At 34.0% G+C, this 13,104-nt stretch overlaps 3 protein-coding genes and 1 non-coding gene across 17 annotated transcripts in view; 2 read left to right on the plus strand and 2 right to left on the minus strand.

Annotated features, from left to right (window-relative positions):
* The first annotated feature begins 1,401 nt into the window (after positions 1 to 1,401).
* On the plus strand, positions 1,402 to 8,965 carry LOC115443345 (UDP-xylose and UDP-N-acetylglucosamine transporter). 2 transcript variants are annotated; one of them, XM_037444829.1, is made up of 4 exons: positions 1,402 to 1,706; positions 3,008 to 3,129; positions 3,811 to 4,075; positions 8,634 to 8,965. In XM_037444829.1, the coding sequence occupies exons 1-4, from the start codon at positions 1,542 to 1,544 to the stop codon at positions 8,640 to 8,642; spliced, it is 561 nt and encodes a 186-aa protein (XP_037300726.1). In that variant the 5' UTR covers positions 1,402 to 1,541; the 3' UTR covers positions 8,643 to 8,965. The 2 variants fall into 2 exon arrangements, with proteins under 2 accessions (XP_037300726.1, XP_030024573.2); XM_030168713.2 differs by lacking the exon at positions 8,634 to 8,965 and adding an exon at positions 6,089 to 6,535.
* LOC115443344 (RNA-binding protein 1) lies at positions 6,612 to 10,381 on the minus strand. 8 transcript variants are annotated; one of them, XR_005113357.1, is made up of 6 exons: positions 10,207 to 10,381; positions 9,910 to 10,118; positions 8,367 to 8,429; positions 7,521 to 8,039; positions 7,049 to 7,195; positions 6,612 to 6,932 (listed from the first exon to the last, which is right to left on the minus strand). XR_005113357.1 is itself a non-coding variant. In XM_030168711.2 (5 exons), exons 2-5 carry the CDS (start codon positions 10,116 to 10,118, stop codon positions 6,926 to 6,928), a joined length of 426 nt encoding a protein of 141 aa, XP_030024571.1. In that variant the 5' UTR covers positions 10,207 to 10,381; the 3' UTR covers positions 6,612 to 6,925. The 8 variants fall into 8 exon arrangements, 5 of the variants coding, with proteins under 5 accessions (XP_030024571.1, XP_030024567.1, XP_030024566.1 ...); XR_005113355.1 differs by having other exon boundaries at positions 8,358 to 8,429; XR_005113356.1 differs by having other exon boundaries at positions 7,045 to 7,195; positions 8,358 to 8,429.
* LOC115443351 lies at positions 8,618 to 8,754 on the minus strand. Its single transcript, XR_003938611.2, has one exon. It is a non-coding gene; the product is annotated as a small nucleolar RNA SNORA53 (small nucleolar RNA).
* Positions 10,382 to 11,597: 1,216 nt separating the features above from the next.
* Positions 11,598 to 13,104, plus strand: part of LOC115443341 (neuropathy target esterase sws) — a 29,009-nt gene continuing 27,502 nt past the window's right edge. For all 6 annotated transcript variants that reach the window (XM_030168702.2, XM_030168697.2, XM_030168700.2 and 3 more), the window contains exon 1: positions 11,598 to 11,842. In XM_030168702.2, coding sequence (XP_030024562.2) covers positions 11,741 to 11,842 — 102 coding nt within the window. In that variant the 5' untranslated portion in view covers positions 11,598 to 11,740. The remainder of the gene's footprint in view (positions 11,843 to 13,104) is intronic.

Below are 13,104 nucleotides of genomic sequence, written 5' to 3' on the forward strand. Positions count from 1 at the left end.
CATTCCACTTTCTTCATTGCACTCACATTTTTAGCAAAACCTACTCATTAATTTTCACCCTTGAATATAAAAAATCAATACCCAAGGAATTTGTTTCATGAAGTGATAATAGGCTCACTACGCGACGTACCTCCTTATATATTTATATATATCATACCTACCTTTTATGTAGTTTATATTATTTCACTAATATTGGTAACACTGCTACTCCCAATATGTGTGCAGCGTAAACAGAGTAAAGTAAGTATATTATCCTCCTTTTCATTCGCTCAGACAGGAATGGTACTATATAGATACTGGTTGTAAAAGAAGAATAGAATGATATTATTGTCATCCTGCAGTATGTGCCGGTTTTTTAAGCTGAGAACTAGAGGAACTCAAATTTAGTGTTGTAAGTTTTACAACACTAAATTATCTATACTTTTATATAAAGTTGAAGAGTTTGTTTGTTTGTTTGAACGCGCTATTCTCATTAACTACTGGTTCGAATAGAAAAATTATTTTAGCGTTGGATAACCCATTTATCGTGGATGGCTATAGGCTACATATCATCACGCTATGACTAATAGGTGCATGTAAAATGTGGCAAAAACGGGGAAAATGTATTCCTTTTGAGTCTCCCTTGCATGAACTGTGTAAATGGTTAAAGTTACAACAAACATGTATAACAGAAATGTAAGGTTCTAAAAAATGTATGATAAAATAAAGTCCCCCGCCACGCACTGCAGGTGATAAACTCAAAACTATCGGACAGATTTCGATAGAATTTGGTATGGAGAGTTTTTTTTTGGATACCGGACCCCGCAGTCAACACCGGGGCAAACCTGCGAATGGGATATGTGAATCCCCCAGATTAGCAACTGCAGGGCGCTTGTTCGCGCGCAGTTCTACGTCTCAATGTGAAATGTGAATTAACAACGTTTCTTTGGCAGATGCGCAAACCGCGCCTTGCCAGAGAGAGAGAGAAAAAAAAAAAAAAAAACAACCTTTCAAAATGTAAACGTGCCTCAAACAAAAATACCGTTTCTTAATTTTCCTACTCTGAGTTCGATTGGGTATTTTAATATTTTTTTTAATACTTAATTAAATTAAGGCATCTAAAAAACAGGATATTCGCAACAAAATCTCTCTTATATTTGGTAAAATTCGTATTTGGGTGACTTTATAATATGTAGATGACGTAGCCATAATTGTATAGAATATTTATTATTACAATCATTTTCTTCTATTTTATATTGTGAACACGCTACGTCGCCGCCGCGCCGACAGATAATTTATAATTAGGAATTCTCTGAAGGTATTTTATATCTATGGTGCACAGCGCGTAGCATCTATAATAGTAGTCTGTGTGCACAGCTCTCACAATGTTGACATGCAGTGACATCTGAAAAGTATTGGTTCGTATTTCGTGTTGGCACTTTCAGTCGCCTCTCAGATCGGCGCTAGCGCCGCGAAGTTAGTTTTGTGTGTCAGCTTAAATTTCTAAAATAAAATACAAAATAAATATTAAAAATATTTAAGTAGTAAATAATTATACCATAATGCATTCGCAGTCTACGATCAATGTTTTTTTAGGATGTTGTTTGAGCGCTTTTCTTATGGAAATATTAATGGCACACACGCCGGAAAGTGCAAACTTTGTTACATTTTTACAATTCTTCTTTATAACTTTACAAGGGTTCGCAGTTACAACGAAATTTGGTACGGTAAGTTCTATATCACCTAGTACTTCATTCTCTTAATTGAAAAGGACGTTTGTTATTATTTTTAAATATATTTTTCCTCGTTTCGGCAGTGTTACGAACAGCCAATAGCGACGGCTTGCTGGTACAGTTATTGTGGCAATCTAAGGCTTATATTTTAATTGTAATAATTTTGTAAAAATATTATTAATAAAGCATTCTAAAACTTTTATCATAAACTATTTTTTATGTAAAGTTTTACACACTAGATATAATATTAAATTTATACAACTCATATATTAAATTTATATTAATAAAATTAAGCACAAAAGGTTTTAACACATTTAATAAAGGTTTTGAAACACATTTAATAAAAAAAAATAATAAATGTGTTTTTAAATTGCGAAGATTGCTTTCGAAATAAAGTTAAGTTTAATCTAAATGAATGAAATGAAGGTGCCAAAAAAAACATAAGAGAACCTTCATACCTGAGAATTCTTCATAAGAATTTTAAGGGCATGCAAAATCTGCCCGCCAGCATGAAGCCAAAAAAGTGGACTAACGCCTTTCAGTAGTAGCGGAGGCCCATGCTCTGAAGTAGGCATTATGTAATACAGATCTAAAGAAAAAAAACCTGACGAGCGTTTGAACCAACTTTCAACTAAATAGTTATGAGAAAATACATCAAACCATCAGTACAGTGGTATTTGTTTATACCCATGACATCTACCATGATGGGTCAAAAGTGAAATAAAAAAATCACAATATACTCGAAAGCTTAAAAAATATACCTATACATTTATTAAGATGCCAATAATGTTATTTATGACATTTAACTTCTTGTTACATCAATTTTGATTCTTTTTTATTATTTCAGTTTAGTAAGTTTTGTATAAACACACCAGTTTACATATGTACATATAAATGAATTTAATTTACTTATTCCACTATAATCCACTCTAAGCTAGCTTTAAAAAAAAACAACTAAGCCAATAATAGGTAGTCATAATTATCAGTATAAAGAATTTGTTATCATTAATGGCAATTGAACATGCCTAATTAGTAATATACTTGAGGTCATGGTCTCTTATATTAAAAATATAAATAAGTATTCATCTGTAATGTTTCAAATAACTGATTCTCTGTATGCAGCTGCTAACAACTATATTACATAAGAAATTAATAATTTAAAATAAAGAACTTCAGTTTATTCAAATATAATTTTTATGTTACAAAAACAAGTCACTAACAAGTTTGACAACAAAAGTTTTTATTTTTAGGTGTATACTTGAATTCAAATCGTTACTTGCCATTTTCTTTTTCAGGAATCTCCAAAAATACCTCTTAAACAATACACAATACTGGTGACTTTATTTTTTTTAACAAGCGTTGCAAATAATTATGTTTATGCATTGCATGTGCCGTCCACACTACATATGATCATAAGGTAATATTTACTATCTACTTTAAAAAAACACTTTTGAAGTAAGGTAAAATGTTGTGAATGGTAGTCCTTTGATTTCTTTACTCCAAAACTTCGTCACTCCAAGGTACTGAGTGAGAGCAAAAAAAAGATTATTTCAAGAAATAGGAGTGCTTCGCTCCTACCCACCGGTATATACGAGAAAAGATTTGTTTTTATATATTTGCCGCGCCCCTAAAAAGTGCCGACGTGATCCCTCTTCCACTAACCCTCGACTACGCTGCGCCACTGATTGTCATGCCAGAGAATTAAAATAGATGGTATAGTAGGCCTTGTGACTCGAAGACAATGTAAATTTTAACTAGCATCTTAATTTTCAAAATTTGGTAATTTACAGATTGAGATTACCCTTTAAGTAAAAGAATTGGAGATTTCCCTAAATTTACTAAGTTCCTAGTGGATGGGCAGTATTTACTGTGTCCATTATTGAATAAATAAATAAAATAATTATTCTTCAATCATTTAATATCACCTGAGTCGCACAGTCTCATCTGTCCTCTGGTGACTATGAACGTGAGTCTAAACCCTCCGAAACTGGACAGTAAAATAAAAAAACTAAAACCGCGATAAAACCCACAAAGACTGGTAAACACGACAAACCATAAAAGGGCATTTAACTTTATTAAACTTCGGACTCCTTTACAGATCTGCTTCATCACCAGCAAGCATGTTAGTCTACTGTTGCATGAAGAAGCAACTTCCCAAACTGAATAATGCTGTAGGTTCAGTTCTGATTAGTGTCGGTGTAGCGTTAGCCATGTACGGCGGAGCGCCTCCCGCGCAACAGAAGGGAATATTCTTATACTGGTGTATAGGAGTCACTATATTACTCACCACATTAATAACGGGCGCATTTACTGGTCTTCAGCAAGAGATGCTGTATGCAAAATACGGGAAACATCCGAATGAGGTAACTAAAAAAATATTTTAGTTCGTGCGGCTTGATTGCATCTGGCCTTTTAGGTTTTTTTTTTAAGAGTTGACTGACGAAACGACCACGTTATTGCCTGTTCGTAAGTAACATCTGCAGCGACTGCAACAGGAGAACTGGCATAAGGCATTCCGGCGAAGTGCAGTCAAATCTTTTGAAATGTTTAACTGTCATTTTCAGGAAAGGTAAATAAAAAGAAACAAAATATAACTTCTTTAAATTAAATCTATTGTGATGTCCTTATTTGCTAATGGCATCATACATCGAATACAGTATTTATAATAACTAAAGGAGGCAAATATTTGTTTGAATAATCATTCTATTTTTACTTCCTTGAATAGGTATTGGTAAACTCTGTACAGAGAGCCAATTACTGCCTCGTATTTTAGGGGGCGGCACTCGCCATAGCGCGTAATGTCCAACTGTGGGAAAATTATGTATAACTCTTAAAAACTCAGAATAAGATTCAGAGCATTGAATCCATGATATTGATTTTCCAGCTTATGTGCACTATTTCTTGAACTCACATAACACTTTGCGTGTATACACTAAAATATATTATATTCTCAAAATCTTAGTTAAAATGTATTACAACTTTCTAAACAATGTCGTATTTTTATATATCCAAAATAGCCAAACTACTGTACGATTTAAATTATTTAGCAGCTATTTTTTACCACTTCAATGTGAACATTTAGCTGGTATTAAAATGGATCATTTAGATAATACTGAACAAATATACGAGGGACGCGGCGCTGCCTTGGTACATTCGGCGTCGTCTCTTGTCAATTTTTAAAAGTACATAACAGAGAATGTTTTATAAGTTACTTTTTTTATAATAGCTTTTGCTCGCGGATTCGTACGCCGGAAAAACTGTTTCCCGGGATAAAATTCCCGTTTATATTTTACCGGAATAAAATGGGGTTTATATTTTAAGTTAGACATCTGCAATACATCCGCAAAAACTGCATTCAATTTCATTATGTAGTTCTTATATTAAAAAAATGTGGTAAAAAAAATCTGGTATGGCTTTTTTTGCTCTAATAAAAAATCCCTGTGTTAGTGTTTCTTCAATATCTATAATATACAGACATCGACCTGTTATTATTTTATTATACGTACAGATGTAATAAACCGTTACAAAAGAAAGTTGATAAGCTTATTTATCGATTGAAATTAGTCATATAATTTAGATTGTGGATTGTGGTAACTATCTTTAAATTATGTAGATCTGTTACATGTTAGAGTAACCTGAAAATTAAGGCGAATACTAAAATCCGATTGGCAAATATAGAAACAAATAAATTAGGAAAATCTTTATAGTTCTTCTTATGCTTCACACTAGCTTTTCCAGAATAAAAAAATATATGCGATCCACTGCGGCCCATCTGAATTAAAATTTCCACTTAAACTAAAAATTTACCCAAGATAACTTGAGCTGTATAACAGCCCTACTATAGTACTAAATATATAATTAATTTCTTAATTAAGTTAATATTCACACTATAATTAAAATAATGACTCGTTAAATTTTATTTACATTTTTAGACTATTATGTAGATCAATGCCTGAGTCTTGGCTGATGGCACCATAAAAAGTATTCGCGATTCGTATAAAAAATAAATTTAATATGGATGGTCTACTTGATAGCAGAAGTGTAGTTTTATATTTCTATAAAGATTGAAAGACAAAATTGTTGTCGCTGTAGAGGAACCCATTATAACATTTAATACCGATATCATGTCCTCACCGCGACAACTAGATGACCCACTCTGCATACCTCATCTAGGTTTTGATGTGACTCATAAAATACCAATGGTTTTTAGTGATTAAGGTAATCTGTGGACGTCATATAATACTATGAGAAGAGTTGAGTATTTCCAAAGATCAAATTACCTTCATTCTTAAACTCGATGCCCCGATATATTGTTTCCTATTAGAGTAGATTAGCATCCAATACACCATCTCGAATTTATATTTCAAATGTTACAGATGCTGTTCTACACTCATGCAATCCCGATGCCGTTGTTCATAGGAATTTACCCAGAGTTGGTAGATATTAGCCAAAAACTGACATGGGGCCTATGGATATGTGTAGTTCTGAATATATTATCACAATATTATTGCACACATTCCGTTCATAACCTAGCAACCAAAGAGACGACCGTTACAGTCACCTTTATACTAACTTTAAGAAAGTTCCTATCTCTACTTATTTCGTCCATAGTTTTTAAGAATAATTTGACAATATTCCACGTCGCGGGCACATTATTTGTAGCAGTTGGTACTTATGTGTATTTTGATTATTTTACTGGCACAAGACAAAGGCCAGTTAGTATAAAAGACAAATGATAATTTATTTTAAATATAGTACATACCTAGTTACTTAATTATATTAGAGAATTGATACTGAAATTATAGATTTATTTATTGCTCGGATCTGGGATGTTCAAATATTTTTATTTTTTATAATAAATTTTTATATTGTTATGTAGTTGTAGTTTAAATGAAACAATTTTTCTTTATATCTCGTTATATTAAAAGTCATCTTAATATTACTACAATATGTATGTATTTAGTTCTCGTTACTTATGTAATAAGGTATATTTAGCTATAATTAAACAATTTATACAACAATATACCAACTTACAAGTGAAGGTAATAAAACGGATGAAAGCTGCAATTACTCTGAAACCCTATACAAAAATAATAATATTAATTCAGTACATAACTCGCATTCCTAATTCACATTCACTTCACATGTTAACATTAACGTTTACTCATTTTGTACAATGTCCTTTGCGTTTTCGCCACGCGTTGGCGACGATCCTAGTACCTGAAATAATAAACAGGTATTTAGAAATACTATCGAGTTGGAAATACTGGTAACAAACACATGGCAATTTAATATAAATTGCGATGAGGTAAAAAAGAGGAAGAAACAGTACCAACCTGCTCTTGCTATCGGACCGGCTGCGTCTGTCGCGTGACCGGGAGCGGCGGATCGAGGGCGAGCGGCGGCGCACGGACGGCGAGCGACGCGGAGACAGCGAGCGTCCGCGGGAGTACGAGCGGCGCCGCGGGCTGCGGCTGCGGGACCTGGCGACACATAACCATACGTCTCACTACTAGCCACACGTGCCACCACCAACGAGAAAACAATACAAAACGACACGTATTGCTCAACTGTACAGTGCGCCGCGTTCAACCCTTCTCTATTCAATATGTCGCCTACTATCAAGGAGATAATTATTTCTAATTTTACTTAACGTTAATAAATAATTAACTCGACTCATCAAATACTGTAGAGGCTCCCACAATTATTACGTTACACAAATCCTGAGTTATACATTTAATGCCAACACGATATTTACTAATACTATAGGTAAAAGGTAAGGTTCTAAGTATAGGATTCAAAAAGTACCGAGAAATGGTGAGCCTGCGTAGAAGGTTGACCGTTGTGCGGCTGCTGTGAAGCTGAAGGGATTTAACCGAGGCGGAGGCGAGTTTCAGTGTTATCTTCCGTCGAACGGTGAATCGGAAGTTTTGAGAAAAATTGCGGTAACACGGGGAGAGTCGATCGCCGTTAGTGTAGCTTGGTGCCACGATGACGACGAGTGTGTGCAGTCGGTGAAGCATCAGGAGTTTGCAATGATTCAGGATGGTTGTCGGTTCCTACATTGTGCGGCTCTCAACGGTTTGTGTCGGTCCAAATTCGGATATGGTCAAGGACTAGGTAACAGCTGTAAGGAGTATAGTTATAGGAACGCAGTTGTTGGAGACTTCAGCAGCGCGCAGAAGTTTGGAGAGCCGACCGCAGAAGTTGAGCGGGATGTTGTTGCGAGCGGCGTTCGCGGATGGCATATTGGCAAACGAGCCGTAGTTGTTGTGAAGAGATGTGGTGAGGTCGTTGGTGTGTTGGTGGTTGGTTGATAAAATGGACCTGCAAACGTTCCAACACCCACCACGTTTATTATCTCAATGTCACATTACTTATTGTTTACAACATTCAAAATACATAGTACCAAGATATAATACCATTTTATTGTATGCCTCATTATACGCCATTCTGATGTTTACACAATGATAAGCTAATGTATATTATCAGCAGAGGTTATATTTTTTTAAGTAGCTGAGATAATATCATTGGATTATTATTTTCCAAATAAAATCTACTCCAATTAACATAGACATGGAAGCAGCACGTGTGAACATCACTGCGAATACAAATAATGTAAATAACATGTATTTATATATATACCTGGAGTACCTGCGATCTCTTCTGGTGCGGCCGTTGGACATCTCAACACGTATGCGCGTCCCGCAGCACCGTCTATTTAAACAAATTAATAATTTATAGAAATATGTATTACTACTACTGCTGCTAGAATATGCATATATTGATATGTAGGTAATAGAGCACATTTCAACAACGGGCTTTCCAACAAGATAAATTAAAATTTAGATAATATCATTATGTCAATCTCCACTTCATCACCTACATCCGATTTGATAATGTGAATGTTCCCCATTCCAGGACTGGTGATATGCTAAATAAGCATACCACATCTGCGTCCCAGAATGGAGGTATCATGATCTTGCACACTTATGACTCAAGCGTTTCACATTGAAAATGAAACGGATCTAAGGAGCGTGCGAATTAAATGTTGATAAAGTTATATTACTCTCAAGAACTTACTAATTAGTTATAATCAGTCTAGCAGATATAAACTTACTGTAGATATATAGATAAACATAAAATGAATATTATAATCCATGCAATTACAGTGAAATTCTAATCAAAACAATATATTACATTTCATAATTTATATCAGACTCGTTTTTGTAGCAATAAATCATATTCATGAATTTTGTCATAATTACTTAGTTTTGAAATATTTTATACTTAATCTAAAGTCGACATTGATTGAAATAGTGATAAATATGCATATAATAATAAAATGTAAATTTATTACTCGCAAACAAAATTATATGGGACACATTTAAATAATATGGTTGCTTAATTTATACTCAATATTTAAATAGTAATAGGTACACTCAATAAAAATTGTAAACAGCAAAATTATAATTATGCATTACAAACAAGGATTTTAAGTAGACATCAAGCAATCCATACCACCATATATGTCATTTGTTATGGAAAAATATAAGTTCACAAAATATGGTCATTATTTATAAATGTCAATATTCTCAAGTGTAAGTATAACTTGAAACTACAGGAAATGTGGATATGATAGAGACACAATCAATAAGTTATAGATAAACAACCCAAATAAAACCCTGGACTGGATGGATGAAAATACTTCTTTGAAGGTCCCCTGATGTGAGTATGCATGAGTTAAAATATTACTAGATACTTATAAAAGTTATAGGATAAACCCATTGTATTTTTTATTTTTTTTAGAGGTGGTTTTTGTAGTCAGACTTATTTAAATTTAATTCAAAAATTTTTAATTTACCATACATTGAATTTAGATTTTTTCCTTTGGTATGGAAACTGAAAATATTGGGGTTATTTATACTTAAATGTAGCTAGCGAATTACAGAAATGTGAAAATTTCATTCTTTCTTTTCATTATATTGACAGGCTGATAAATGACTTTGATAAAATGTAAGGGCTAGTAAAAATATAATAGATTTCTGAAGTTTAAAAATAAACAACATGCAGTAGAAATAGGTCAAGTGAAACCAAGATGGCTGCTGCCAAGCGTACTGCGTCATAACACGCCCCTCGAGCATCAATCGATATGATCATAGATTTTTATTTTTCTAAAAGAAAACGCATTACTTACGTTCCATCTAAGCCTCTCACAGAGTCTTCAGCGTCACGTGGGTCTTCAAATTCCACAAATGCGAAGCCGGGTGGATTCCTCGCAACCCATACATTTCTGATATTGCCGTATTTAGAAAAAACTTTTTCTATTTCATATTTTGATGCATTTGTACCGAGATTGCCAACGTAAACTTTGCAAGATAGGTCCCACTCACGGTATCTAGACATCTAAAAAAAGACAACGTGTAATCGACGCCATTTTGACACAAGTACATTTCGTAGAAAATGTTGGTATTCAATTGCATTAATTACTTACGTTTCAAAAATAATAACTGAAAGTGACTTGAATAATTTTAAAGTATGTATTGATCTCAAAATTTTGATTCTATTTTAAATTAAATTGCGGACACAACTTCACGTGCTCTCACTTATGGTATTCAGTACAGAATGAATGGTAGAATGGAACGAGGGAGGGATTTAGGAATGAATGAGTGACGAACTGTGTTAAAAAGAACGAATGAGATTATTATTTATACGGGCCGCACACGTTAGGTCGTATAATTATGTTTTTGTACCAGAAACCGGGATTCAGAATACATTTAATCAATTTGCCAATTTATTGCACCACAAAAGTCATCTATAATGTAAAAAGTAAATTATTATGGTAAAAAAAAACAAACTGGTTGATTGGTTTGAACCTCAGAACAATGCTTGTTCTAGTTCTGAGGTTTGAACTTTGAGAATTGTAAAGTCTATACCATAGATTCAGACTTTAGACAAAATATAATGGATGCGACTTTTATCATCGATTCTTCTTTCGGAGGTAATTAAGTATAATTTAAAAATATGATGCCCAAGTTTATAAATTCATATGTGTATAGAAGTGCTAAGCGCTAAAGATATTTATATGTATGCGTTCATATAGACATAATACGACTTGAACATTATACTTTCGGTTTAGTTTGTACTTCGATGTAGAAAGGTTTTATTTTTTTATTTATGTTATAAGCACATGATGAGACCTTTCTAAGTTGTCATAGCCACCGACTGATGTAGAGCAGATTACTGTACGTAACGGTTTTATACATCCCTTTTGCAGATTCTATATCTTGCTTGCCTCAGTACCTTCATCCAAAAGTGTATTGGCAAGCTGTCCAGCTTTTTTTATAACGCTAACTATTGTGGTAATCTAAACACACGAATACGTGCAAAATTATTTTAAAAAATAATTAAAACATTAGTGTGCCTCATAGGCATATACTTATAACCTCATGGTTATAAGTATATGCCTATGAGGAACTCGTGAACATTTCCTCCCCACTTCACTCCACCCAGCTTAATACGTCCTCTTCCTTCCCCTTCACTTTCTCCCCTATTTCTCCTCTTCCTCTCTTCCTCCAAGGCCCCGTAGTCGCTAAGCCGGAGGGAACTAGTATACCGTTCGCAGGTTTCCCTCGGTGTAGACGGCGGGGTCGTACTTTAAAAAAAATACATTTTGGCTTGTCAATTTCTGCCCGCCATGAAGAAGCTGCTGGGTGTTGGCAGTCCTTTTAAGAACGATCTTAATGGGGATGAAATAAAGCCTATTTTTATCCTTTATTTTTTGACAGTCTGAAAGATAGCATAAAATTCGACGTCTGTCAATCCGTGGGTTTAAATATCGCAACGTGTATGGCCGGTCTAAAACATTAATTGTATCGAGCGCAGAAGAGATGGCGCTACTTTAGAATGTCGCGAATCCCTTTGTGTAATTCCAAGTTTGTTATTTACTTGTCAAACAGCTGACTTTCCGTTCGAGATGTGAGGATTTATGCTGGAAAAATTAATTTAAGCAATTAAATTCAATTAAAATGGACGTGGTTGGGCTTCTCAATAATATTAACGACAAAACAAACATGTTCGCGGTCACAACGTGGACGTCGGAGTGGTCGAATAATTTTCAAGAGAATCAAGTGAGTACCTCAATATTGATTTTTACATCAATCGGAATGTGTGTTATTTTCTGTACATATGTAACAGTCGTTTATGGAGAAGTCGTAAATGGTTTTAAAAAACACTGTTTCATTAGATAATGGAGGTAACGTATCGATTTATTATTAGAAACTCAGTATCCTTGAGTTCAATGTTTTGTTAGATTAGAAGCGAATTCGTGCCTAATTACAAAAGGTTAAATTTTCAGTGTCGCAATGTATTTTCTGACTTAAACCTAGTCGTTTACAGTTTATACAATGAATATTTATTATTTTTATGATGATACAAGACTACCATGTGCTCTCTATACAAATTCAATGATCAATAAAATTTAAATTGTTGATAATTAATAATTATTTAGTCTGCAGTAATGTGACTAACAGCATTTGTAGATATTTAAAAATATATATTAAATGTGATTCATACACTTGTATTACATTTTGCATTACATAAATATGCTTTGTTTTTTTTTGTTTAAACTGTGATGTCACAGTATATTTTAATTTGTGTTGAATTTATTAGAATAGAGCATTCTTGAAAATTAAGTCTATTATGAACTATGTTTTATATCATTAAATTGATGGTCAAATATGGTTCACATGCTGGCCAGCCTAAGCTAATAATTGAAACTATGGCTTTGATTCTGAAAATTATCCTGCTAATAGTGAGGTATATAATCCATGACTGCTATAAATAAATTCTTTTCTAACTGAATGTCAACCACTGGCCAATCTCACCACAGATTAGCCAAGTAAGCAGGACAGTGTACAAGTTTATATGCATTACAGAGGTGCAATCTCTGTTCCTTTGCTCTCATAGTCTGGTGAGACAGCAAACCAACATGACAGTATTTATGCACTGACTACCTTGGTACTGTTGTTGTAATGCCTATGCGGTATGAGTACGAATATAGCACAGAGGACCTAGGTTTGAAATTGGAATACTGGGTTGGGCTAAAATAATTATGACTTTGTTATTCTATGTTAAAAATTACCTAGTCGCAGTTCTTAGTCAGGAAGTTGGCAGTATGATGTCGCCATGCCTCAGAAAGCATGTAAAGCCATCGGTCCTGTACCTCATCTTCCTCCAGTCATGTTGGATTGCCCTGTCACCGGACTACCAGAGTGCACTTGTATACTATAATATCTTCTGCGTACTTGGCTGATCTCTCATGAAATTGGCCGCCATGGTCAAAATTCGGCTAAGCCTAAGAGGGATTCAAAATTTGCAGGCATAATTTGTT

Source organism: Manduca sexta, chromosome 28 (genome assembly GCF_014839805.1).
Source record: "Manduca sexta isolate Smith_Timp_Sample1 chromosome 28, JHU_Msex_v1.0, whole genome shotgun sequence".
NCBI classification, from domain to species: domain Eukaryota; kingdom Metazoa; phylum Arthropoda; class Insecta; order Lepidoptera; family Sphingidae; genus Manduca; species Manduca sexta.